At 46.8% G+C, this 23,056-nt stretch overlaps 1 protein-coding gene across 1 annotated transcript in view; it reads left to right on the forward strand.

The window, feature by feature from the left end:
* Positions 1 to 23,056, forward strand: part of LOC137305428 (meiosis inhibitor protein 1-like) — a 195,981-nt gene that overhangs the window by 47,090 nt on the left and 125,835 nt on the right. The window contains exons 7-9 of the mRNA XM_067974254.1: positions 14,319 to 14,420; positions 17,044 to 17,075; positions 19,259 to 19,373. Coding sequence (XP_067830355.1) covers positions 14,319 to 14,420; positions 17,044 to 17,075; positions 19,259 to 19,373 — 249 coding nt within the window. The remainder of the gene's footprint in view (positions 1 to 14,318; positions 14,421 to 17,043; positions 17,076 to 19,258; positions 19,374 to 23,056) is intronic.

The raw sequence follows: 23,056 nt of genomic DNA on the forward strand, positions 1-23,056 counted from the left end.
AGTTGTCATATCACATTCCAAATGTACACAATACAGATTATACAAATTGCAGGTTACACCAAGTACAGTTAATGAACAGTTCATAACACTCTAGAGTGCCACATTGCATTACTATGAATACAGATTATTGATTACAGATTCATTACAGATTCATTGCAGGTTCATTACATCAATTTGAATTTTACATTCTGCCCGAAGGTTTTTTTCTCTGATTGCATCCCCTCGGTATACAATGGCGGGAAGGCTCTAAACGGTTGCCTTTCCCCACAGGGCCTTTGCGGCGGCCGCACCCAGCTTCAGTGCATCCCTGAGCACATAGTCCTGGACCTTGGAATGTGCCAGTCCGCAACACTCGGTCGAGGACAGCTCCTTGCACTGGAGGACTGGCACGTTTTAGGAAGACCAAAGGGCGTCTTTCACCGAGTTGATGGTCTTCCAGCAGCATTTGATGTCTGTCTCGGTGTGCGTCCCCGGGAACAGCCCGTAGAGCACAGCTCTGTGTTACGGAACTGCTGGGGACGAACCTGGACAGATACCACTGCATCTCTCTCCAGACCTTATTTGCAAAGGCACATTCCAGAAGGAGATGGGTGACGGTCTCGTCTCCACCGCAGCCTCCTCGGGGACAGCGCGCGGTGGCGAGACTCCGTGAGTGCATGAAGGATCTGACGAGAAGGGCCCTTCTCACCACCAGCCAAGTTAGGTCTTGGCACTTGTTTGAAAGCTCTGGCGCTGAGGCATTCGGCCAAATGACACTGACAGTCTGCTTGGGGAACCAACCGACAGGATCCACCATCTCCTTTTCCTGCAGGGTCTCGAGGACGTTACATGCGGACCACTCGCTGATTGCCTTGTGGTCAAAGGTGTTTTTCTGCACAAACTTTTTCACGAAGGACAGGTGGGGCGGAACGGTCCAACTGGATGGAGCGTTCCGTGGCAGCGTGGCCAGGCCCATCCTTCGCAACACTGGGGACAAATAGAACCTCAGCACGTAGTGACACTTTATGTTTGCGTACTGAGGGTCTACCCACAGCTTGATGCAGCTGCACACAAAGGTGGCCATCAGAATGAGGGCCACATTGGGCACGCCTTTCCCCCCTTTCTCTGGAGATTTGTACATCGTGTCCCTGTGGACACAGTCCATTTTTGATCTCCAGATAAAGTGGAAGATGGCTCGGGTGACTGTCGCGGCACAGGAGCGAGGTATGGGCCAGACCTGCTCCACGTACAGCAACACTGAGAGCACCTCGTACCTGATGACCAGGTTTTTGCCCACGATCGAGAGGGATCGTCGATCCCACAGTCCCAGTTTCTGCTTCACCTTGGAAATCCGCTCCTCCCAGTTTTTGGTGCACGCCCTGGCCCTCCTGAACCAGATCCCCAGCACCTTCAGGTAATCCGACCTGACGGTGAAGGGGACAAAGGATCGGTTGGTCCAGTTCCCAAAGAACATGGCCTTGCTCTTGCTATGATTTACTCTGGCCCCTGAGGCCAGTTCGAACTGGTCGCAGATGCTCATCAATCTGCGGACCAACAGCTGATCAGAGCAAAAGTCGGCGACGTCGTCCATGTACAGGGGCCCTTGACCTCAGTGCCTCCGCTGCCTGGGATTGTCACCCCTCTTATGCCCGCATCCCTCCTGATGGACTTGGCAAAGGGTTCAATGCAACACACGAACAAGACGGAGGAGAAAGAACAGCCCTGCCTGACTCCAGATTTGATCGGAAAGCTTTCTGATTCCCACTGTTGATTGAAACTGCACTACTGATGTCTGTGTGGAGCAGTTGGATCCAATTGCGGATTCCCTCCCCAAACCCCATTTTGGAGAGCACGTCCATCATGTACGTGAGGGATATTCTGTCAAAGGCCTTCTCCTGGTCCAGGCTGATCAGGCAGGTGTTCACCCCCCTGTCCTGTACGTAGGCGATCGTATCCCTGAGTAGCGCCAGGCTATCAGAGATCTTCCAGCCGGGGACAGCGCAGGAATGATCGGGGTGGATCACCACCTCCAGGGCTGACTTGACCCGATTGGCGATGACCTTGGACAGAACTTTGTAGTCCACGTTAAGTAGTGAGATGGGTCGCCAATTTTTGATTTCTTCCCTCGCCCCCTTCTGCTTGTAGATGAGGGTGATGATGCCTTTCCTCATGGAGTCTGACATGCTGCCTGCCAAAATGGCCTCCTGTTTTTTTTTTCTGACACTCTGGGGTGCCTTATTGCCTTACAGATTCATTCCAGATTCCTTGCAATGACATTACATCAAGCCAAAGCTCTGCAAGCCAAAGCTCTACACTCTGCCCGAGGGGATTGCACCCTGACTGCATCCCCCCGGCATACAATGGCAGGAAGGCTCCAAATGGTTGCCTTCCCCCACTTGACCACTTGATCTTAGCCAAAAGGCCGAGAAGCGCCAAAATGGCCTCCTGTTTTTTTTTTCAAAAAATATACTTTATTCATAAAATTTGCAGCAGTACATACAATACAGTTGTCATATCACTTTCCAAACGTACACAATACAGATTATACAATTTGCAGGTTACGTCAAGTACAGTTCAATGAACACATTGGACATAATTACAGTTCATGACACTCTAGGGTGTCTCATTGCATCATACTCAACACAGATTATTGCTTACAGATTCATTTCAGATTCATTACAGGTACATTACAGCAATTTGAATTTTACATTCTGCCCGAGGGGTTTTTTCCCTGATTGCAGCCCCTCGGTTTACAATGGCGGGAAGGCTCTAAACGGTTGCCTTTCCCCACAGGGCCTTTGCGGCGGCCGCACCCATCCTCAGTGCATCCCTCAGCACGTAGTCCTGGACCTTGGAATGTGCCAGTCTGCAACACTCGGTCGAGGACAGCTCCTTGTGCTGGAAGACCAGCAAGTTTCGGGCAGACCAAAGGGCGTCTTTCACAGAGTTGATGGTCTTCCAGCAGCAGCTGATGTCCGTCTCAGTGTGCGTCCCCGGGAACAGCCCGTAGAGCACAGAAACCTGTGTTACGGAACTGCTCGGGACGAACCTGGACAGATACCACTGCATCTCTCTCCAGACCTTCTTTGCAAAGGCACATTCCATAAGGAGATGGGTGACGGTCTCGTCTCCACCGCAGCCTCCTCTGGGACAGCGCGCGGTGGCGCTGAGAGTCCGGGAGTGCATGAAGGATCTGACGGGAAGGGCCCTTCTCACCACCAGCCAAGCAAGGTCTTGGTGCTTGTTTGAAAGCTCTGGCGATGAGGCGTTCTGCCAAATGACATTGACAGTCTGCTCGGGGAACCAACCGACAGGATCCACCATCTCCTTTTCCTGTAACCATTCTATGATTCTATAAGTCAGGCCACAAAGCATTTTTTGCAGAAAGTGAGGAGTGTCCTCTTACCTTTTAGTCTTCAGCCTCATTCTGAAGGAGAAATTTTTTTCACAGTGGCTTTTATATGACCCCACCCCAGATATTTGAGTCCTGATTGGCTCTGTTCCCAAACACTTATCGATCACGCCCGTTGACGCTGCTGCATTGCGCTGTTTGATGGAAAATTTTATGTTTGGCGTTATGCAAATGAGATTGGGCGGAAACTTGAACCATAACTTCAAATTGGAAAAACAATGCAATTTCACGCGTGATATTTTGCTGGAAAGTCTGCATTTTGAGTGGTGTGTCTCTAAAATACTGAAATGAACCCAGGAATAAAAAAATAACTTAAATTGAGTACTTTTTTTTCCTTGCCCACTTCTGATACACAAACATATGTAAAATGACAGGAGAAGACCAGTTGATTCATCAAGCCTGACCCGTCCTGGCATGATGTGACTTGCACACACCATTACCCCATCCCTCCGTGCAGTCTCTCAGCAGAGGCAAAGAACTGAAAAAAACCTTAGGCCAATTTAGGAAAAAACTCTTGAGGAATTCCTCTCCAACCTCCAAAGGTGATAAAGCAAGCTCCAGGAGAGCACGATGACTGGGTGACACAACCGCCAATGAACCATCTACCTTCTGTATAAAGAGGTGCTTGCCACTCTCGGGAACTTATCTAGCTTGCTTTTAAATTTTCGCAGAGAATCTGCACGCACTGCATGTGTGGGCAGCTTATTCCAGAGGTTGATGACTCTCTGCAGAAAGAAGTATCTCCTTGTTTGTAACCTAGATCTATACTTTTGTAACTTATGCTTGTCCCTGGTCCTCCCTAACCTATCTAGCTAAGATGTGAAGATGCCGGTGATGGACTGGGGTTGACAATTGTAAACAATTTTACAACACCAAGTTATAGTCCAACAATTTTATTTGAAATTCATAAGCTTTCGGAGGCTTCCTCCTTTCTCAGGTGAATGTTGTGGAAATGAAATCCTCGAACCCTTCGCATTTATAAATCACAGACAATACCTGGTGATTACAGAGAGTCTTTCCAACTGCCCGTTGCACGGCAATCACAGTGTGCAGACAGAGAGGTGTTACCTAAAAGGCCACCGAATATACAAACCACCAAAAAAAGAGAGAGAGGCTGAAACATAGAAAAGACAGCAAATGACCCGTTATAAACATATTAAAAACAGATAACATTTGTTCGCTGGTGGGGTTACGTGTAGCGTGACATGAACCCAAGATCCCGGTTGAGGCCGTCCTCATGGGTGCGGAACTTGGCTATCAATTTCTGCTCGACGATTTTGCATTGTCGTGTGTCTCGAAGGCTGCCTTGGAGTATGATTACCCGAAGGTCGGTGGCTGAATGTCCTTGACTGCTGAAGTGTTCCCCGACTGTTAGTACAAATCCCGCTGGCTTTGTGCAGGCAGAAGTGTCCGTTAAAATTGGAAACAGCAGACTCTGGGTGACTTTCTGGCTGGTAAGTAACCCCGGACGTTTTAACTACCCTTGTGCCTGGTGAGTAGTTAAAAAAAAACCTCCATGATCCCATCTGCTGCCCCTCCTGTCTGGCGATTGTTGCGCGGTGTCCGTTCATCCGTTGTCGCAGCGTCTGCATGGTCTCGCCAATGTACCATGCTCTGGGGCATCCTTTCCTGCAACGTATGAGGTAGACAACGTTGGCCGAGTCACAGGAGTATGAACCATGCACCTGGTGGGTGGTGTCCTCTCGTGTGATGGTGGTATCTGTCGATGATCTGGCATGTCTTGCAGAGGTTACCGTGGCAGGGTTGTGTGGTGTCGTGGACGCTGTTCTCCTGAAAGCTGGGTAATTTGCTGCGAACAATGGTCTGTTTGAGGTTGGGTGGCTGTTTAAAGGCGAGTAGTGGAGGTGTGGGGATGGCCATAGCGAGGTGTTCGTCGTCATTGATGACATGTTGAAGGCTGCGGAGAACATGGCGTAGTTTCTCCGCTCCGGGGAAGTACTGGACGACGAAGGGTACACTGTTGGTTGCGTCCCCTGTTAGTCTTCTGAGGAGGTCTATGCAATTTTTCGCTGTGGCCCGTCGGAACTGTTGATCGATGAGTTGAGCGTCATATCCTGTTCTTACGAGGGCATCTTTCAGCGTCTGTAGGTGTCCATCGCGTTCCTCCTCGTCTGAGCAGACCCTGTGTATTCGCAGGGCCTGTCCATAGGGGATGGCCTCTTTGACGTGGTTAGGGTGGAAGCTGGAAAAGTGGAGCATCGTAAGGTTGTCCGTGGGCTTGCGGTAGAGTGAGGTGCTGAGGTGCCCGTCTTTGATGGAGATTCGTGTGTCCAAGAAAGAGACTGATTCTGAGGAATAGTCCATGGTGAGCTTGATGGTGGGATGGAACTTGTTGATGTTATCGTGTAGTCTCTTCAGTGATTCCTCGCCGTGGGTCCATAGAAAGAAAATGTCATCGATGTATCTGGTGTATAATGTTGGTTGGAGGTCCTGTGCAGTGAAGAAGTCGTGCTCGAACTTGTGCATGAAAATGTTGGCGTATTGGGGTGCGAATTTGGTCCCCATGGCTGTTCCGTGTGTTTGGGTAAAGAACTGGTTATCGAAGGTGAAGACATTGTGATCCAGGATGAAGCGGATGAGTTGTAGGATGGCGTCTGGAGATTGGCTGTTGTTGGTGTTGAGTATTGATGCTGTTGCAGCGATGCCGTCATCGTGGGGGATACTGGTGTAGAGTGCCGAGACGTCCATCGTGGTGAGAAGTGTTCCTGGTTCAACTGGTCCGTGGGTACTGAGTTTTTGTAGGAAGTCTGTAGTGTCGCGACAGAAGCTGGGGGTTCCCTGTACGATGGGTTTCAGGATGCCCTCGATGTATCCAGAGAGGTTCTCACACAGGGTTCCGTTGCCTGATACGATAGGACGTCCGGGTGTGTTGGCTTTGTGTATCTTTGGGAGGCAGTAGAAGTCTCCCACGCGGGGAGTACGTGGGATGAGAGCGTGTAAGATGCTTTGAAGGTCTCTAGCTAAAATAGCCCATCCACTTGGACTGAATCTAATCCTTTCATCATTTTAAAGACCTCAATCATATTACATCAAAGTCCATGCTTTTTCAAAGTAAAAACCCCAGCTCTCTAGGCCTGTCCTGATAACTAAAGGTGCTTAAAATAGGTAACAATCTAGTGGTCCTCCTGTGAATCTTATTAAATGTCTGCAGTGCCTCTATATCCCCAATGGGAGGTGACCAACACTGGACATTGTGTGGCTTGATCAAGGATAGTGATTTCATGTTTAATTGTCCTGGCAATACAACTAACACCTTATTTGCTTTCACAATAACCTTGCAGTACTGGTCATGCAGCCAGTTGCCACTCAGTTGTACAATCTCACTACAAAAGTCATAATAAGAATAAGACTGGGCAGACCACCCGGCTTCGGACCACTAGGCACCGGACACGACGAAAGAAAACCAAGCCCAGTTGACCCTGCAAAGTCCTCCTCCCTAATATCTGGGGACTTGTGCCAAAATTGGGAGAGCTGTCCCCACAGACTATTCAATCAACAGCCTGACATAGCCATATCACAGAATCATACCTTTCAGCCAACATCCCAGACTCTTCCATCACCATCCCTGGGTATGTCCTGTCCCACCGGCAGGACAGACCGACCAGAGGTGGCGGTACAGTGATATACAGTCAGGATGGAGTGGTCCTGGGAGTCCTCAACATTGACTCTGGACCACATGAAATCTCATGGCATCAGGTCAAACATGGGCAAAGAAACCCATGCTAATTACCACCTATCGCCCTCCCTCAGCTGATGAATCAGTCCTCCTCCATGTTGAGCACCTCTTGGAGAAAGTACTGAGGGTAGCAAGGGCACAGAATGTACTCTGGGTGGGGGACTTCAATGTCCATCACTAAGAGTGGCTCGGTAGCACCATTACTGACCGAGCTGGCCGAGTGCTGAAGGCCATAACTGCCAGACTGGGCTTGCGGCAAGTGGTGAGCGAATCAACACGAGGGAGAAACCTATTTGACCTCGTCCTCACCAATCTACCTGTCGCAGATGCATCTGTCCATGACAGTATTGGTAGGAGTGACCACTGCACAGTCCTTGTGGAGACGAAGTCCCATCTTCACACTGAGGACACCATCCAATGTGTTGTGTGGCACTAGCACCATGCTAAATGGGATAGATTGAGAACAGATCTAGCAGCTCAAAACTGGGCATCCATGAGGCGCTGTGGGCCATCAGCAGTAGCAGAATTGTATTCCAGCACAATCTGTAACCTCATGGCCCAGCATATTCCTCACTCTACCATTATCAACAAGCCAGGGGATCAACCCTGGTTCAATGAGGAGTGTAGAAGAGCATGCCAGGAGCAGCACCAGGCGTACCTAAAAATGAGGTGCCAACCTGGTGAAGCTACAACTCAGGACTACATGCATGCTAAACAGCAAAAGCAACATGCCACAGACACAGCTAAGCAATTCCACAACCAATGGATCAGATCAAAGCTCTGCAGTCGTGCCACATCCAGTCGTGAATGGTGGTGGACAATTAAACAATTAACGGGAGGAGGAGGCTCTGTAAACATCTCCATCCTCAATGATGGCGGAGTCCAGCACGTGAGTGCAAAAGACAAGGCTGAAGCGTTTGCAACCATCTTCAGCCAATATCCCCATCATCACAGAAGCCAGTCTTCAGCCAATTCGATTCACTCTACGTGATATCAAGAAATGGCTGAGTGCACTGGATACAACAAAGGCTATGGGCCCCGACAACATCCTGGTTGTGCTCCAGAACTAGCTGCACCTCTTGCCAAACTGTTCCAGTACAGCTACACCACTGGCATCCACCCGACAATGTGGAAAATTGCCCAGGTATGTCCTGTCCACAAAAAGCAGGACAAATCCAATCCGGCCAATTACCGCCCCATCAGTCTACTCTCAATCATCAGAAAAGTGATGGAAGGTATTGTCGACAATGCTATCAAGCGGCACTTAGTCACCAATAACCTGCTTACTGATGCTCAGTTTGGGTTCTGCCAGGACCACTCGGCTCCCGACCTCATTACAGCCTTGGTCCAAACATGGACAAAAGAGCTGAATTCTAGAGGTGAAGTGAGTGTGACTGACCTTGACATCAGGGCAGCATTTGACCGAGTGTGGCGCCAAGGAGGCCAAGTTAAATTGAAGTCAATGGGAATCAGGGGGAAAACTCTCCAGTGGCTGGATTCATACCTAGCACAAAGGAAGATGGTAGTGGCTGTTGGAGGTCAATCACCTCAGCCCCAGGACATTGCTGCAGGAGTTCCTCAGGGCGGTGTCCTAGGCCCAACCATCTTCAGCTGCTTCATCAATGACCTTCCCTCCATCATAAGGTCAGAAATGGGGATGTTTGCTGATGATTGTATGGTGTCCAGTTCCATTCGCAACCCCTCAGATAATGAAGCAATCCGTGCCCGAATGCAGCAAGACCTGGACAACATCTAGGTTTGGGCTGATATGTGGCAAGTAACATTTGCACCAGGCAATGATCATCTCCAACAAGAGGGAGTCTATTCACCTCCCCTTAGCATTCAAAGGCATTACCATCGCTGAATCCCCCACTATCAATATCCTGGGGATCACCATTGACCAGAAAATTAACTGGACCAGCCACATAAATACTGTGACTACAAGAGCAGGTCAGAGGCTGGGTATTCTGCACCGTGTGACTCACCTCCTGACTCCTGACTTGTGCCTTTCCACCATCTACAAGGCACAAGTCAGGAGTGTGATGGAATACTCTCCATTTGCCTGGATGAGTGCAGCTCCAACAACACTCAAGAAGCTCCACACCATCCAGGACAAAGTAGCCGGCTTGATTGGCACCCCATTCACCACCCTAAACATTTACTCCCTTCACCACCGGCGCACAGTGGCTGCAGTGTGAACCATTCCACAGGATGCACTGCAGCAACTCGCCAAGGCTTCTTCGACAGCACCTCCCAAACCTACGACGTCTACCACCTAGAAGGACAAGAGCAGCAGGCACATGGGAACAACACCATCGGCATGTTCCTCTCCAAGTCACACACCACCCTGACTTGGAAATATATTGCTGTTCCTTCATCATCGCTGGGTCAAAATCTTGGAACTCCCTTCTTAACAGCACACCTTCACCACACGGACTGCGGCGGTTGAAGAAGGCGGCTCACCACCACCCTCTCAACGGCAATTATGTATGGGCAAAAAATGCTGGCCTTGCCAACGATGCCCACATCCCATGAACGAATAAAGAAAAATGGACCTTCAATGGATGAAGCTGTATAACTCCCAGATCCTTCTCCCACTCAGCAGCCTTGAATGCGCAACCCTACATGGTGTATACATGCTTAAAGTTTCTCCTACCCAAGTGGATCATGCTACATTTGTCTGCATTAAAAGACATTTACCAGACACAGGCCCATTCTACCATTGCTTTTAGCTTCACTTGCTTTCTAGTATTTCATCGGATCTCCTTATACCACCCGTAGCGTCAATGAGGGTAGTGCATTTGATATAGTGCACTTGGATTTTAGCAAAGATTTTGACAAGGTTCCATATGGCACACTGGTCAGAAAAGTAAAAATCCATGGGATCTAAGGGAAAGTGACAAGTTGGATCCAAAACTGGCTCAATGGCAGGAAGCAAAGGGTAATAGTCGCCGGATGTTTTTGTGACTGGAATGCTGTTTCCAGTGGGGTTCCGCAGGGCTCAGTACTAGGTCCCTTGCTTTTTGAGGTATAAATGATTTAGACTTAAATGTAGGGGACATGATTAAGAAGTTTGCAGATGATACAAGAATTGGCCGTGTGGTTGATGGTGAGGAGGAAAGCTGTAGACTGCAGGAAGTTATCAGTGGATTGGTCAGGTGCGCAGAAAAGTGGCAAATGGAATTCAATCCGGAGAAGTGTGAGATAATGCATTTGTGGAGGGCATACAAGGCAAGGGAATACACAACAAATGGAAGGATACTGAGATGTGTAGAGGAAGAGAGGGACCTTGGAGTGCATGTCCACAGATCCCTGAAGATAGCAGGACAGGTAGATAAGGTGGTAAAAAAGGCATAGGGGATACTTTCCTTTATTAGCCGATGCATAGAATATAAGAGCAGGGAGGTTATGCTAGAACTGTATAAAACATTAGTTAGGCCGCAACTTGAGTACTGTGTACAGTTCTGGTCACCACATTACAGGAAAGATGTGATTGCACGAGAGAGGGGACAGAGGAGATTTACAAGGATGTTGCCAGGACTGGAGAATTTTAGCTATGAGGAAAGATTGGATAGGCTGGGGTTGTTTTCTTTGAAACAGAGGAGGCTGGGGGGAGATTTTATTGAAGTGTATCAAATGATGAGAGGCTAGTGGATAGGAAGGACCTAGTTCCCTTAGCAGAGAGATCAATAACTAGGGGGGCATGGATTTAAAGTAATTGGTAAAAGGATTAGAGGGGAGCTGAGGAGAAATGTTTTCACCTAGAGGGTGGTGGGGGTCTGGAACTCACTGCCTGAAAGGGTGGTAGAGGCAGAAAACCTTATCGCATTTAAAAAGTACTTGGATGTGCACTTGAAGTGCCATAACCTGCAAGCCTACAGACCAAGTGCTGGAAAGTGGGGATTAGGCTGGATAGCTCTTTTTCAGCTGGCACAAACACGATGGGTGGAATGGCCTCCTTCTGTGCTGTAAATTTCTATGATTCTATATCTTCTTGTCATCAAACTTGCAAATAGTTCTCCAAATGCCGTTATCCAGATTGTTGATAAAGATGGTGATGAGTTACAGCCCTAACACCGATCCTTGCAGGACTCCACTAGTGATTGGCATCAGTAGCAGGCAAACATCAAATTTTAAGTGCCAGCACATTTCCGGCAGGGAACCACTAGTTTCAGTTAGCTCCTGCCCAGCGGCACCAGTAAGAGGCCATTGTCTTTTTCACCATTGGGCCTCATTAACACGCTGTTAGTACAAATCCCGCTGGCTTTGTGCAGGCAGAAGTGTCCGTTAAAATTGGAAACAGCAGACTCTGGGTGACTTTCTGGCTGGTAAGTAACCCCGGACGTTTTAACTACCCTTGTGCCTGGTGAGTAGTTAAAAAAAAACCTCCATGATCCCATCTGCTGCCCCTCCCCTATACTGCACCCCATCTTGTTTTGGACTTGGCTAAAAATGGCAATTCTGATATGACCTTATCTTTTATCCTCCCCTTCCCAACCAGCTTCTGTATTCAGTTGCAATCCAAGTTTCACATTCCACCTAATGGCACTCAAAAGATAGAAAAAAATGTATGCCTACTAGCTGGTAGTCCATTCTTTAAATTCATTCTCAGGATGTGGGTGTCACTGGCAAGGCTGGCATTTTATACCCATCCCTACTTGCCCGGAGAAGGTGGTGATCGGTCTTCTTCTTGAGCTGTTTAATACAACTGAGAGGCTTGCTAGGCCACTTCAGTGGGCAGTCAGGAGTTAATCACATTGGTTTGGGATTGGAGTCACATGTAGGTGAGACCAGGTAAGGACAATCGACAGCTTTATTGTCATGTCTACTGACATCAGCTTTTAATTTCCAGATTTTTTGAACAGAATTCAATTCTTAAATTGGTATAGTGATCTCTAGATTAATAGTCCAGGCCGCTGGATTACTAGTCCAGTAACATAGCCGCTACGCTACAGTACAGAAGGTGGAAAATTGTCTTTACCATCAGTATTCGTTCTGCTTTCCACATGCAAACAAAAAAAAGTCAAGGTTGTGAAAGCATATTCAACTAGGAAATATCAATATTTTTAATGATATAGCCCAGCTAAAACTTTTTTTTATAAATCATATTTTGTTTGATTCAGCACCGTGTTAGTCTTGCTCATATTAAATATTTATTGTATATAATTAAGCAAATATTGGGCAGTCATGCAGTGAGTTAACGCATTTCTCCAGAGGGAGTGAGGGAAACCAGATGGGGAGTCAACTCGTTCATCTTTTGTAGCCTTCATAATGGCTAATTCAAAAGGTGGGATTGAGACAGTGGGGGTTAAATTGGATAACCCCCGAAACCGGCCACGGGGGTCGCGGTGAATGTAACATTCGTGCTGCCTGGTCATTTACCTGATATCTGCAAGCGGCCATGCCTAGCTGCGCTGTTGAGTGGCTGCTCACCGGCAGTGGGGTCTTGGTGCAAGAGGTAGACAGAAGGAGGGGCACCTTATATCCGCAGGGAGGTGGGGGGGTGGTGCAAGAGGCCCTCCAGACACATGCTCCCAAGGCAGTAGGGATTGAAATCAATGCCAGGCGCATAGCACCATGAACTTGGATGCAGTGCATGAAGAAGCTCAATGCTTTGACATGTGTGGTCAAGGTGACTGAGGTCAATTGTCAAGTGGAATCTCCTACCAACTGCACCACTAGCCGCATTCACTGCTCCATGCACTACACCCCCCATCACCCACATACCAATAATCTCTTCCAATCAGATGCTTCCTCTCACCCTCAGACATTACCACTGTTGCAAACCGCACACCCACAACTCACAAGCCACACACACTGGCAGCTATTCAACCATGTCAGGGATATCACCCAAGCACCTTGCAGGATACTCACTGACACATATCCCGCTTTCTTGCAGGAGAAAGTGGCGCATAACAGGAGGCAGCAAGTGGCAGTGGCTCCATGGAACAAGAATCTGCTGTCCTCTCTCTGGATGACAGCTTCCCTGTCCCACCCCTGCCACTCTGCTAGTGCCCTTGCTGTTGCCTGTCAGCTGGCCAGCCCACTCCCTGTAGAGTATTGAAATGTTATTATAGGAAGATAGGAACAGGAGTATTTAGCCCCTTAAGCCTATTCTGTTATTCAATGAGATCATGGTTGATCTGTGACCTAACTCCATATACCCACCTTAGCCCCATATCCCTTAATATCTTTGGTTAACAAAAATCTATCAATCTCAGATTTAAAATTAACAATTGAGCTAGCATCAACTGCCGTTTGCAGAAGAGGGTTCCAAACTTCTACCACCCTTTGCGTGTAGAAGTGTTTCCTAACTTCACTCCTGCAAGTTCTGGCTCTAATTTTTAGGCTATGTCCCCTAGTCCTAGTATTCAAGTATAGAAGAGTTGCAGAAACTGGTACAAATGCATCAGAAGTGTGAGGCGGGCCCAACAAGCCTGCTGCCTGCCGGATGAAAGCGATTGTTTTGACGGTCGGGCCTTTACAATGTTCACGGCGAGCTGCCTTGCATTCGGAGCAGCTTACCGATAGGGTGGCGGGGAGCAGGATATCCTGCGGCTACTCTGGCGCTGAACCAGTCGAGTTATGTTAAAAGAAGGGTCGCGATGCCGGGGGAGGGCCGTGGAGTGTCGGGCAAATCAATTATTGCTCCTCGTGGCACCACAAAATATCACTAAAATTTCTCCAATGGCCCTTTTGGTACTTCAAAAATGCTTTAAGGTCCTTTTGACTTCATAAGACTCTGATTTGCATTATATAATGATGCTCCTGCCTGATTCTGATGGTGGTGTTGGCCACCTATCTGAAGGCACCAATCAAATTGGGGACGTGAAGAATGACGAGAGGAATCGGGCAGTAAGTTCTGCACTTGATTTTGCCCAAAAATGGGGATGAAAATTGGGGCTAGTGTCAAGATGCAGTTTTTACCTCTGATCCACATTATTGTTGCAGACCTCTTAGTGGCTGGTTCAAGATTGGATTGAAAACTCTGGAATTTACTTATGGTTCAGCTTACCCACTGTGTTATCTAGGGAATGGTGCACAAAATGGGAGGGATAAAAAGTAGAATGGAAAAGTATTTTAAAAATGGTGTTTGAGGGGAATAAATAAAATGGGGTTAGAATGTTTAGTTAAGAAAATATTCAGCGATTCAAACAATATTCATGTTACTTTAATAAAAGTTAAATTAACATCCCTTAACATAGCTTTGTTCTTTTTATGTGAGTATAGGGCTTTTGAAGCATCTCCTGCAGTTTAGACAGTTTGTGACTGTGATGATGAGTTCATTAGGGACTGAAGAACCAGCCTCTGAAGATGAAGTGACTTCTCAGGGTACAGTACCACAAAGCCAGTAGATTATTATACTTCCTTTAGAGGGTGACTAGGGCAAATAACAGGCCAATACAAAACATACAAACGTATGAGTAATGATGGACAGGAAAAGACCTTCTGGTCCATCCAGCCTGTACCACACAACTGTGATGCCTTGTGCATCACAATATACACACACACCTCACCCCACCCGAAAGCTACGTGGTCTGGGAGAGGCGAAAAGCCAGATAAAAACCAAGGCCAATCTGGGGGCAAGAAATCTGGAAAATTCCTCTCCGACCTGCTTAGGCGAACTAGTCCAAAAGATCACTCTGGCCCTGATTAATATTACATGGTCTCTCCCTTTTGTACAAGGTGATCTCCGCCCCAGCCAGAAACAGGTCCAGTTCTTGCTTTAAGGAATTCAGCAAATTGGCGTTCACTGCAAAAGCCGGCAGCCTGTTCCACAGGGCCACTATTCTCTGGGGAAAGAACCACCTCCTGACATCTAACCTAGTTCTGGCCTTACATAACTTGAAATTGTGACCCCTGGTCCTCCCTAATCCATTTAATTGAAACACAGTTTATTCCTTTCATCATCTTATAAACATCGATCAAATCACCCCAAAATCTAAGCTTCTCTAAAGTGTAGAGTCCTAGCTCTTTGAGCCTATCTTCATAACTAAGATGCTTCAAACTGGGAATTAATCTAGTGGCTGTCCTCAGCACTCTTTCCAAAGCCTCACTATCACTCACCATGTGAGGACACCAAAACTGGACACAATACTGCAACTAAGACCTAACCAAGGCCTTGTACAAGGACAAAATAGTATGCTTGTTGATGAAAGCTCAATTATGGAGACTGGAAAAACTAAGAAATTGCTTTTCCAAGAGGGTAGTTCAGTAGCCCAAACGATTGAGTATAATCAATGACGGTCCTTGTGTGAAGCAAGGCCATTAAGCCATTTGAAGACAAGGATTTTAAATTTAATGCATTGGAGGATAGTGAGTGAGGTGATAGGTCCGTAAGGACAGGAGTGATAGGTGAGTGGGATCAGTGGGAGACCAGGGATGGACATGGAATCATTGTCAAGAGAGCAGAGTTTGTGGCAAGTGCCAGGAATGATGCAGTGTAGGCATTCAAAACACTTAACAGAGGAGAAAAGGATGGAGAAATGTTGAGAGCTGACTGAAGGCATGATTGTAGAGATAGGTTTGAGAAGATGTTTCTACTTGTGGGGAGACGAAAACTCCCCCATAAATAAAAGATAGTCATCAATAAATCCAAAAGGGAATTCAGGAGAAACTTCTTTACCCAGAGTGGTTAGAATGTGGAACTTGCTACCACATGGAGCAGTTGAGGCGAAGAGCATAGATGCATTTAAGGGGAAACTAGATAAACACATGAGGGAGAAAAGAATAGAAGGTTATGCTGATAGGGTTAGATGAAGAAGGGTGGGAGGAGGCTCGTGTGAACTAGATGGGCTGAATGGCCTGTTTCTCTGCTGTATATTCTATGTAAAGGCTTTTGGGGAGAGAGGTAACAAGGCAGAGGGGTTTAGGAAGAGAGTTCCAGAGTGCAGAGCCAATCTGACTAAAGGCACTGCTATAGATAGTGGAGTGAAAGGAGGGAGGAATAAACAGGAGGCCAGTATCAGAAGAGCAGAGGGCGCATGCTGGCACATGAGGCTGGAGTTGCTGAGGCAGGGTAGAGCGCGGGCATCGAGTGATCCGTAAACTAGAATGAGGATTTTGTATTCAGTGTGTTGGGGATTGGGGAGCCAATTTGGCAAAGTCAGTGATAGGCGAGCAAGACTTAGTTCGGGATAGGATGCGGAGTTTGGGATGAGTTAGAGTGTAGGTAGGTGGAGCTCGGGAGGTCAATTGAGAGTGACACTGCCAACTCCCAGTTTTTCAGTAAATTCCAGGATAATATAGTAGTCTATTGCACAAAAAGGCCAACTTGCCATTAGGAGAATTTCAGCATGACTCACTGAGATAGGGTACACAAGTTACAAATGTTGGATGTGTGCTATGGTCCAAGTAAAATATTTTTCAGGAAGTTTCTCTTAAATTCAGTTCTCTCAAATTATGCGCTCATGTAAAGTGAGGGATTAGGCACAGAGAACAGAATGCTTTTCGGTTTGGGAGTTTTCTCAACACCAAATACTCAGGTCAAATACAAGCGATATAAAATAAACTTTCCTTTTTTCTACCATATCCCTATGTTAGAAAACCACTCCTGCACTACTGAATTTTCTTCGTCCCACACTGGTCATCCCTATGACCCTCTCTGAGCTAGATTACCAGTACCACATTTTTGGCCAGTTTTGTGCTGTAGACTTAAGCTCACTAGGAAGAAGGTGGAGAATGGATTAAATCATTTCCTATAGGATCCTTGCAATAGTCAGAAGGGATTTTGATGCAATCAGCCTGCGTTGGACTTTAAACCTGACCCCAGAGGATAAAGGACAGTTTATTGTGCCACTCAGTGCCTAAATGTAGAATTAAAGTAGCAACACTCCAGTCACAACAAATGTAGTACGATATTTAAAGTATACCTTTCCTTTAAATCTGACTTTAATTTCACTTTGTTTATATAAATCATTGAGTAAGTCATTATAGAGGATCCTTTTTCTTTTAGGTGGAAATTCACTACTGTTACTATTGAAAAAGGTAAGTGTCATGATTCTTGTGATTCAAATTTTCCACATTTGTAGATATATATCTTCTGTACTCTGGGCCCAGATTTTCCTGGTACAGTACTTCAATCATCTGCAAATGATTTATCTTCAAATAAGCAGGCACAAATAATGGCCTCCTCCTGTGCTGCACCTACAGTAATGAGGTCAAAGTTGTTAATCGTCTTGTGTGAATGTCATTGCAGGGGTGTAAAGTGAACTAACAGTGGAAATCTGCACCATTGGCCCCCTTCAGTACAAAACTTGACTAGAAACAGAATATCAAGTTCCTCTCACAAACACACAAAATAAGACTCTTCAGAAATCCATATGTGTTAGATTGTCTAATTGGATTCAGCCTCATAATTATTTCCATCCATCCATTACATCATATGAATTCTTTGAAGTCCTTGATTAATTTACAGCTTCCCAGATATATATATATAACTATATATTTAAATGTATATTCTCCAGGAGATCTTCTTTATTGCAGGAGTAAAGCAGGATGAAGTCACTTGGCAAAATCTGTCTGACTTGATGTTTACAATTTCCGTATCCAGGACATAAAAAGCTATCAGGCCACGTCCTCTAGCTGATTCGAGCCCCATATACAAAGTCTGTCTTCATAGCCCAATGTTTTCAGGCCAGGAGTGATCCTTGTCTTTCTGTACACATTATCCAGAGTGAAAATGCCCTTCCTGAGGTAGGCAGACCAAAACTGAATGCAGTAATCTAAATGAGGATTTCCCATACATTATATAACCCTACTATTTTGTAATGAATGTCCCAGGACCCTGTTTGTCTGGGTCATATATAATAAATGACGATAAGAGTTGGGAGGCTTCAGGTAGTCTCTCCACAGAGCCACCTAGTAGCCAGAGCCTGCAACTACATTGGGAAAGTTGACGTAGGAAAATTAAATGCGAAATGTGGACATGACACTGCAAAATGGTAAATATTGACAAAGGAAGTAAGGCTTGTGGTCAGTAAGATTTTATATATGCATAAATACATATATGCAAACACACATGCACACGGAAATGATTTTAGTACTTAACCTCAAAGGGTCTCTTGAATTTTTAAAATTCATTCATGGGATGTAGGCGTTGCTGGCAAGGCCAGCATTTATTGCCCATCCCTAATTGTCCTTGAGAAGGTGGTGGTGAGCCGCCTTCTTGAACCGCTGCAGCCCATGTGGTGAAGGTTCTCCCATAGTGCTGTTAGGTAGAGAGTTCCAACAATTGCTGGCCTTGCCAGCGACGCCCATATCCCATGAATGAATAAAAAGAAAACTCGCTCAAATGCTTCCTTGATGTCAAGGGCAGTCACTCTCACTGGGTTTTACTGCAAAGAACATCCATGGCTGACGCTCAGCTCAGTAGGCCATTAAAATACCATCAGAGTCCTTTGTACATCATAGGACCACGATTTGCATGGATTCATGAGGCTCCTGTCTGATTCCCATGAAAACACGAGAAGGAATATTGCGACGGTCGGAATCGAGCCAGTAAGCTCACTGCTATTATTTTAATTCTGCTGTCATCGCCCTCCCACACCTCCGCACCCAATCTATCTTTCCTAAACAATGTTTACCCATGCATGCTAATTTCAAACTCATGCTTGAGCCCCAACCATGTCTCTGTGAAAGCTGTCCAGGGATTTTCAGTAGCATCTTATAGCTGCAGTGAACTTTTTTAGTTTTTTAAGCAAGCTAGACACCCATTACTCCCAAAAAATATTAAGGCTTCATCTGTACTTCCTGTAGAGTACAAATATTTTTCCTGTATTTTGGAGCCTCTTAGAATATATTCCTATATTACATGCATAGATGAAAGTGAGGAAAAATTAACCAAGTAAATATGGAACATTTTTCACTTTTCACAATTCTGGAGTGCCTTTTCTCTGGCAGTTAATTCCATCTTGGCTGATTTGCTCTTTTTCATGCTTTGCTGTTTTCTCCCTATTTTCTTGTTTGATCTTCATTTTCTTCTGACTCCTTTGTCTTTGTAGCAGGCCCTGTTCGTAATCCTGCAGCAGCTGCAGCTGCAGTTTAGGTGCGTGGACAGGACGAATCATGAACTGTATACCATTGGTCATTCAGCACAGCGGGGAAGGAGTGATAGCACTGGCAAGTTAAGCAACAGTTAAAATAACATTTTACTCTGTGTTTTCTTCCAGTTGCTGCTCAGTAGAGATGAAACACTGCAGATTGCAAGTGTGCAATGTATGACTTCCATACTCGTCCACTCTCCAGTGCAATATGCTCCTGCACTATTATATGCAGATATTTCAGGTAACTTTTTTTTTACTAAGGTGTATTCTCTGTCTACGTTTTGTCATGAAAAGTTGTTCACCTTCATAACATATCCTGCCTCTGCCCGTCAGCCCATCTGCTGCTGATACCCTCATTCTTGTCTTCGTCATCTTCAAATTTGACTATTCCGATGCTCTCTTTGCTCGCTTCCCATCTCTCCCTGAACTACAGCTTCTCTAAAACTCTGCTGTTCGTATCCTATCTCACATCAAATCCCGTTTGTTCATCGCATCCATCCTCAGTGACCTACATTGACTACCAATGTCAAAATTCTTGTCCTTGTCTTTGAATCCCTGCATGATGTTGCCTGTCCCTACTACTGCAATCTTCTATACACTTTTGTGCAACCCCCCACCCTTCGGTCCATCATTGGCAGCGCTAATTTCAGATACCTAGGTCCCATTCTTTGAAAACCCCTCCCCGTCTCTCCATTTCCTTCCTCTCCTTTAAGACCTTTCTTAAAACCCACTTCTTTCCCAATGCTTTTCGTCATCCATTGTATTCTTTTGGGCTCAGTGTTCACTTCTTATCACAGTGCTGTGAAGCACCTTGGGACGTTTTTCTGTGTTAGCGCTATATAAAAGAATGGGGCCCGATGTTACCAGGGCTGCGGGTTCTCGGCGGGGGGGCTATCGCCCGGCGAAATCAGTCAGCTCCCCGCGCGATCGTAGCATAATTGGATTCACTTACCTGGTCTTCCGGGTTCCCCACTGCTGATCTCCGCGTCGGGCGGGCCGCGCATGCGCAGTAAGATCTGTCAGCTGGAGGAGCTCTATTTAAAGGGGCAGTCCTCCACTGACAGATGCTGCAACAAATAGAAAAAATTACAGCATGGAGCAGCCCAGGGGGAAGGCTGCTCCCAGTTTAATGATGCCTCACTCCAGGTATTAATACACGGGGTGAGGAGGAGGGGGAGGACAGAGATCACCTGCAGCACCAACATATCGCCCACCTGCATACAATGCAGGAGGCATTCCAATGACCTCAGTAGGTCAGCCGAAGTGAGTACACTTACTCTTTCCCCTACACTCCGTCTGCCACATCACCGCCCCCACCCCATATCTCCTGCACTGCCAACACTACTCTGTCACATCACCCCTCATACCCACTCAAACCTCATCCTCATCGTACCTGTACCTACTCACCTCGCCAGTACTCATCCCGCCACTACCACTCAACCCAATCCTCATACAATCTCATGGCTCTATCTCATACTCATCCTCTCGTGCATCTCTTTCACGGTCAGCCTCACTCAACCTGCCACTACCCGTGCTGCAGCCACAGGGCATGCATCACATATGTGCAGTAGGCAGCGTAAGGCAAACGTGTCGTGAGCATGAAGGGGATGCACAAGGGTGTTTGAGGGTTTGTCATGGTTGTTACTTATATTTAATTTCTGATCAACTCACATCACATATTATATTGGCACCACTACTGCCATGTCTTTGCGAATCTTGTCTGGTTTGTTCAATAATGCCCTTTCCTGAGGATCACTATGAAGACCCACAACTGATGCCACCCATTGTGTCACTGCAGAGTGGGTGTAGGTGTATTTGCAGGGCTCTTTTGTGCAGACGACTGAGAGACGTCAGCGATGTCCCCGGTTGCACCCTGGAAGGATGCGGAGGAGAAGTTGTTGAGGGCAGTGGTGACTTTGACAGCGACAGGTAAGAAGATGGTGCTCGGGCCAGCCGGGAGCAGCTTGGCATGAGGGAGGCTGCAGATGTCCACGACTACATGTCGAGTGACTCTGAGCCTCCGTGTGCACTGCTGCTCAGAGAGGTCCAGGAAGCTGAGCCTCGGTCTGTGGACCCTGTGGCGAGGGTAGTGCCCTCTGCGACGCATCTCTCTCTGCGGTAGCCCTCCCTCCTGCTGTTCAGGTGGATGTGTCACAGCGCTTTGTTGTGGAGCTCCACGTGTCAGAGGTGGATGGCAAGGCTGGTGATGCTGTTCGCCCTCCGAGGAGGTCATGACTGCAGCTACAGCGGCCCCCATCCGGAAGATGTACATCTGAGGGGGTCCGCAAGGTAGGTACATGTCTCTGGACCCGGGTTAAGTATGCAAGTTGGTGACTTTGATTGTCAGGAAGACGGTGGTGGAGGCCAAACTTTGTCCCAAGTGACAGAGTGGCCTCCTGCAATGAGTGAGGGTCTCACCCCCACCTGTCAAATGGACGTTTGCAGCTGCCACAGGCTGACAGCTGCAACAGGTCCATTTGAACTGGGAGTGTTTCCCCCAGTTCAAATGGACCTGTTGCAGCTCTAAAATACCACCCCTCCTTACATAATCCCTTAATCAGGTCAGTTAATGACCTGAACAAGCGAAATAAATGTCTTCAAGTGGCATCCCACTGGCTTTAATTGCTTGCGGGATTCCCACCAGCGGGGGCTGCGCGCGCACGCTGGCGCGTCAGTGGGGAACCCTGAAGTGCGCGGGTTCGAGGCGGGCTCCGGTCCCGCTCTGGGATTTCCCAATTTTCGGGGCCCCCCCCCAGGAACGCACCCGATAGCGGGTGCTAAAATGCTGCCCATGATGTTGTTGTTATTATTAAGGCAATGGTAGATATTTTCCTTTCCCAATATTAGTGGGCAGCAATCTGAGTTCTTTTGCTAGCTGGTTTCACTCACTAATGTCTTAAAGTTAGGTTTTTTAGATATTAGTGCATGAACGCTTTAATGCATTCATATTTCTTTGTCCTATTTTAATGGAAGAATTAACCTATTTATTTTAAATCTTAAAACCTGCATTAAAATAGCAGATAAAGGAATTTCGTTTCAACACATTGGAGGATGATTTTAACCCTACCTGCCTAGCGGGAACTGGGTGGGTGGGCAGTTAAAATCACCCAGGTCACTTACCCGTTCTGGAGCTGCCGGGTGCTGATTTGCCATGGTTTTCACCTGCTCCACCGAAAAGGTGACAAGGACACTCACCCAAAGCCGGCAGGATCCTTTTTAACATGTGCAAGTTGTATACCAATGTCATGGATCGGGACCAGAAGAATCCCAAAAAGGTAAGTTTATTATTTTGTTTTTTACTTTCCCTATAGGACCTACATTGGAGTGCTCCCCTCAGGAAAGTTTAGGCTTCCTCTGCCATGATCTTGCACCCCCCACCCACTGATCATGGGGATCTCCACGGGAGGACCCGCCAGTCGATCCAGCCATTTATCTGGCCTAGGCAGGCCAGCGGCATTTCAAATGAGTTCCGGGAGTTAAAATAATTGGCGCAGTGGGTGAGCTTTGAACTGAGATGAAAACTCACCTGCTGAAAAGTTGTCCGCCATTAAAATAGGGGCAATCGTGTTTGTACACTAGTATTTGAAGAGCCCAATTTCAAGACGTAAGTTTTCTATTAATGTTAGTTGTTGGGCAATGTTGAAATCTGTTTAGTCAACTATGTTAATAGTGACAGTGTAATGTGAGAACTACCAAAGCTAAAACCAGTTGTTCCTAGTGGATTCAAATGTCAGGCCATTGATTGAAATCGCTGTATGCGATGGGCAATGGAGTTTCATTTATGCTTTCTCTGAAATGGAGCCCAAAATGCTGCATCTGATGGCCAGATGACTATTGGTGAAACTGAACACAAGTCAGCCTCAAACTCAATTTCCTCTGGATTGTAAATCAAACCTTGCACTGAGATTGCTTTGTTGAAATATT

Source organism: Heptranchias perlo, chromosome 40 (genome assembly GCF_035084215.1).
Source record: "Heptranchias perlo isolate sHepPer1 chromosome 40, sHepPer1.hap1, whole genome shotgun sequence".
NCBI classification, from domain to species: Eukaryota; Metazoa; Chordata; class Chondrichthyes; order Hexanchiformes; family Hexanchidae; genus Heptranchias; species Heptranchias perlo.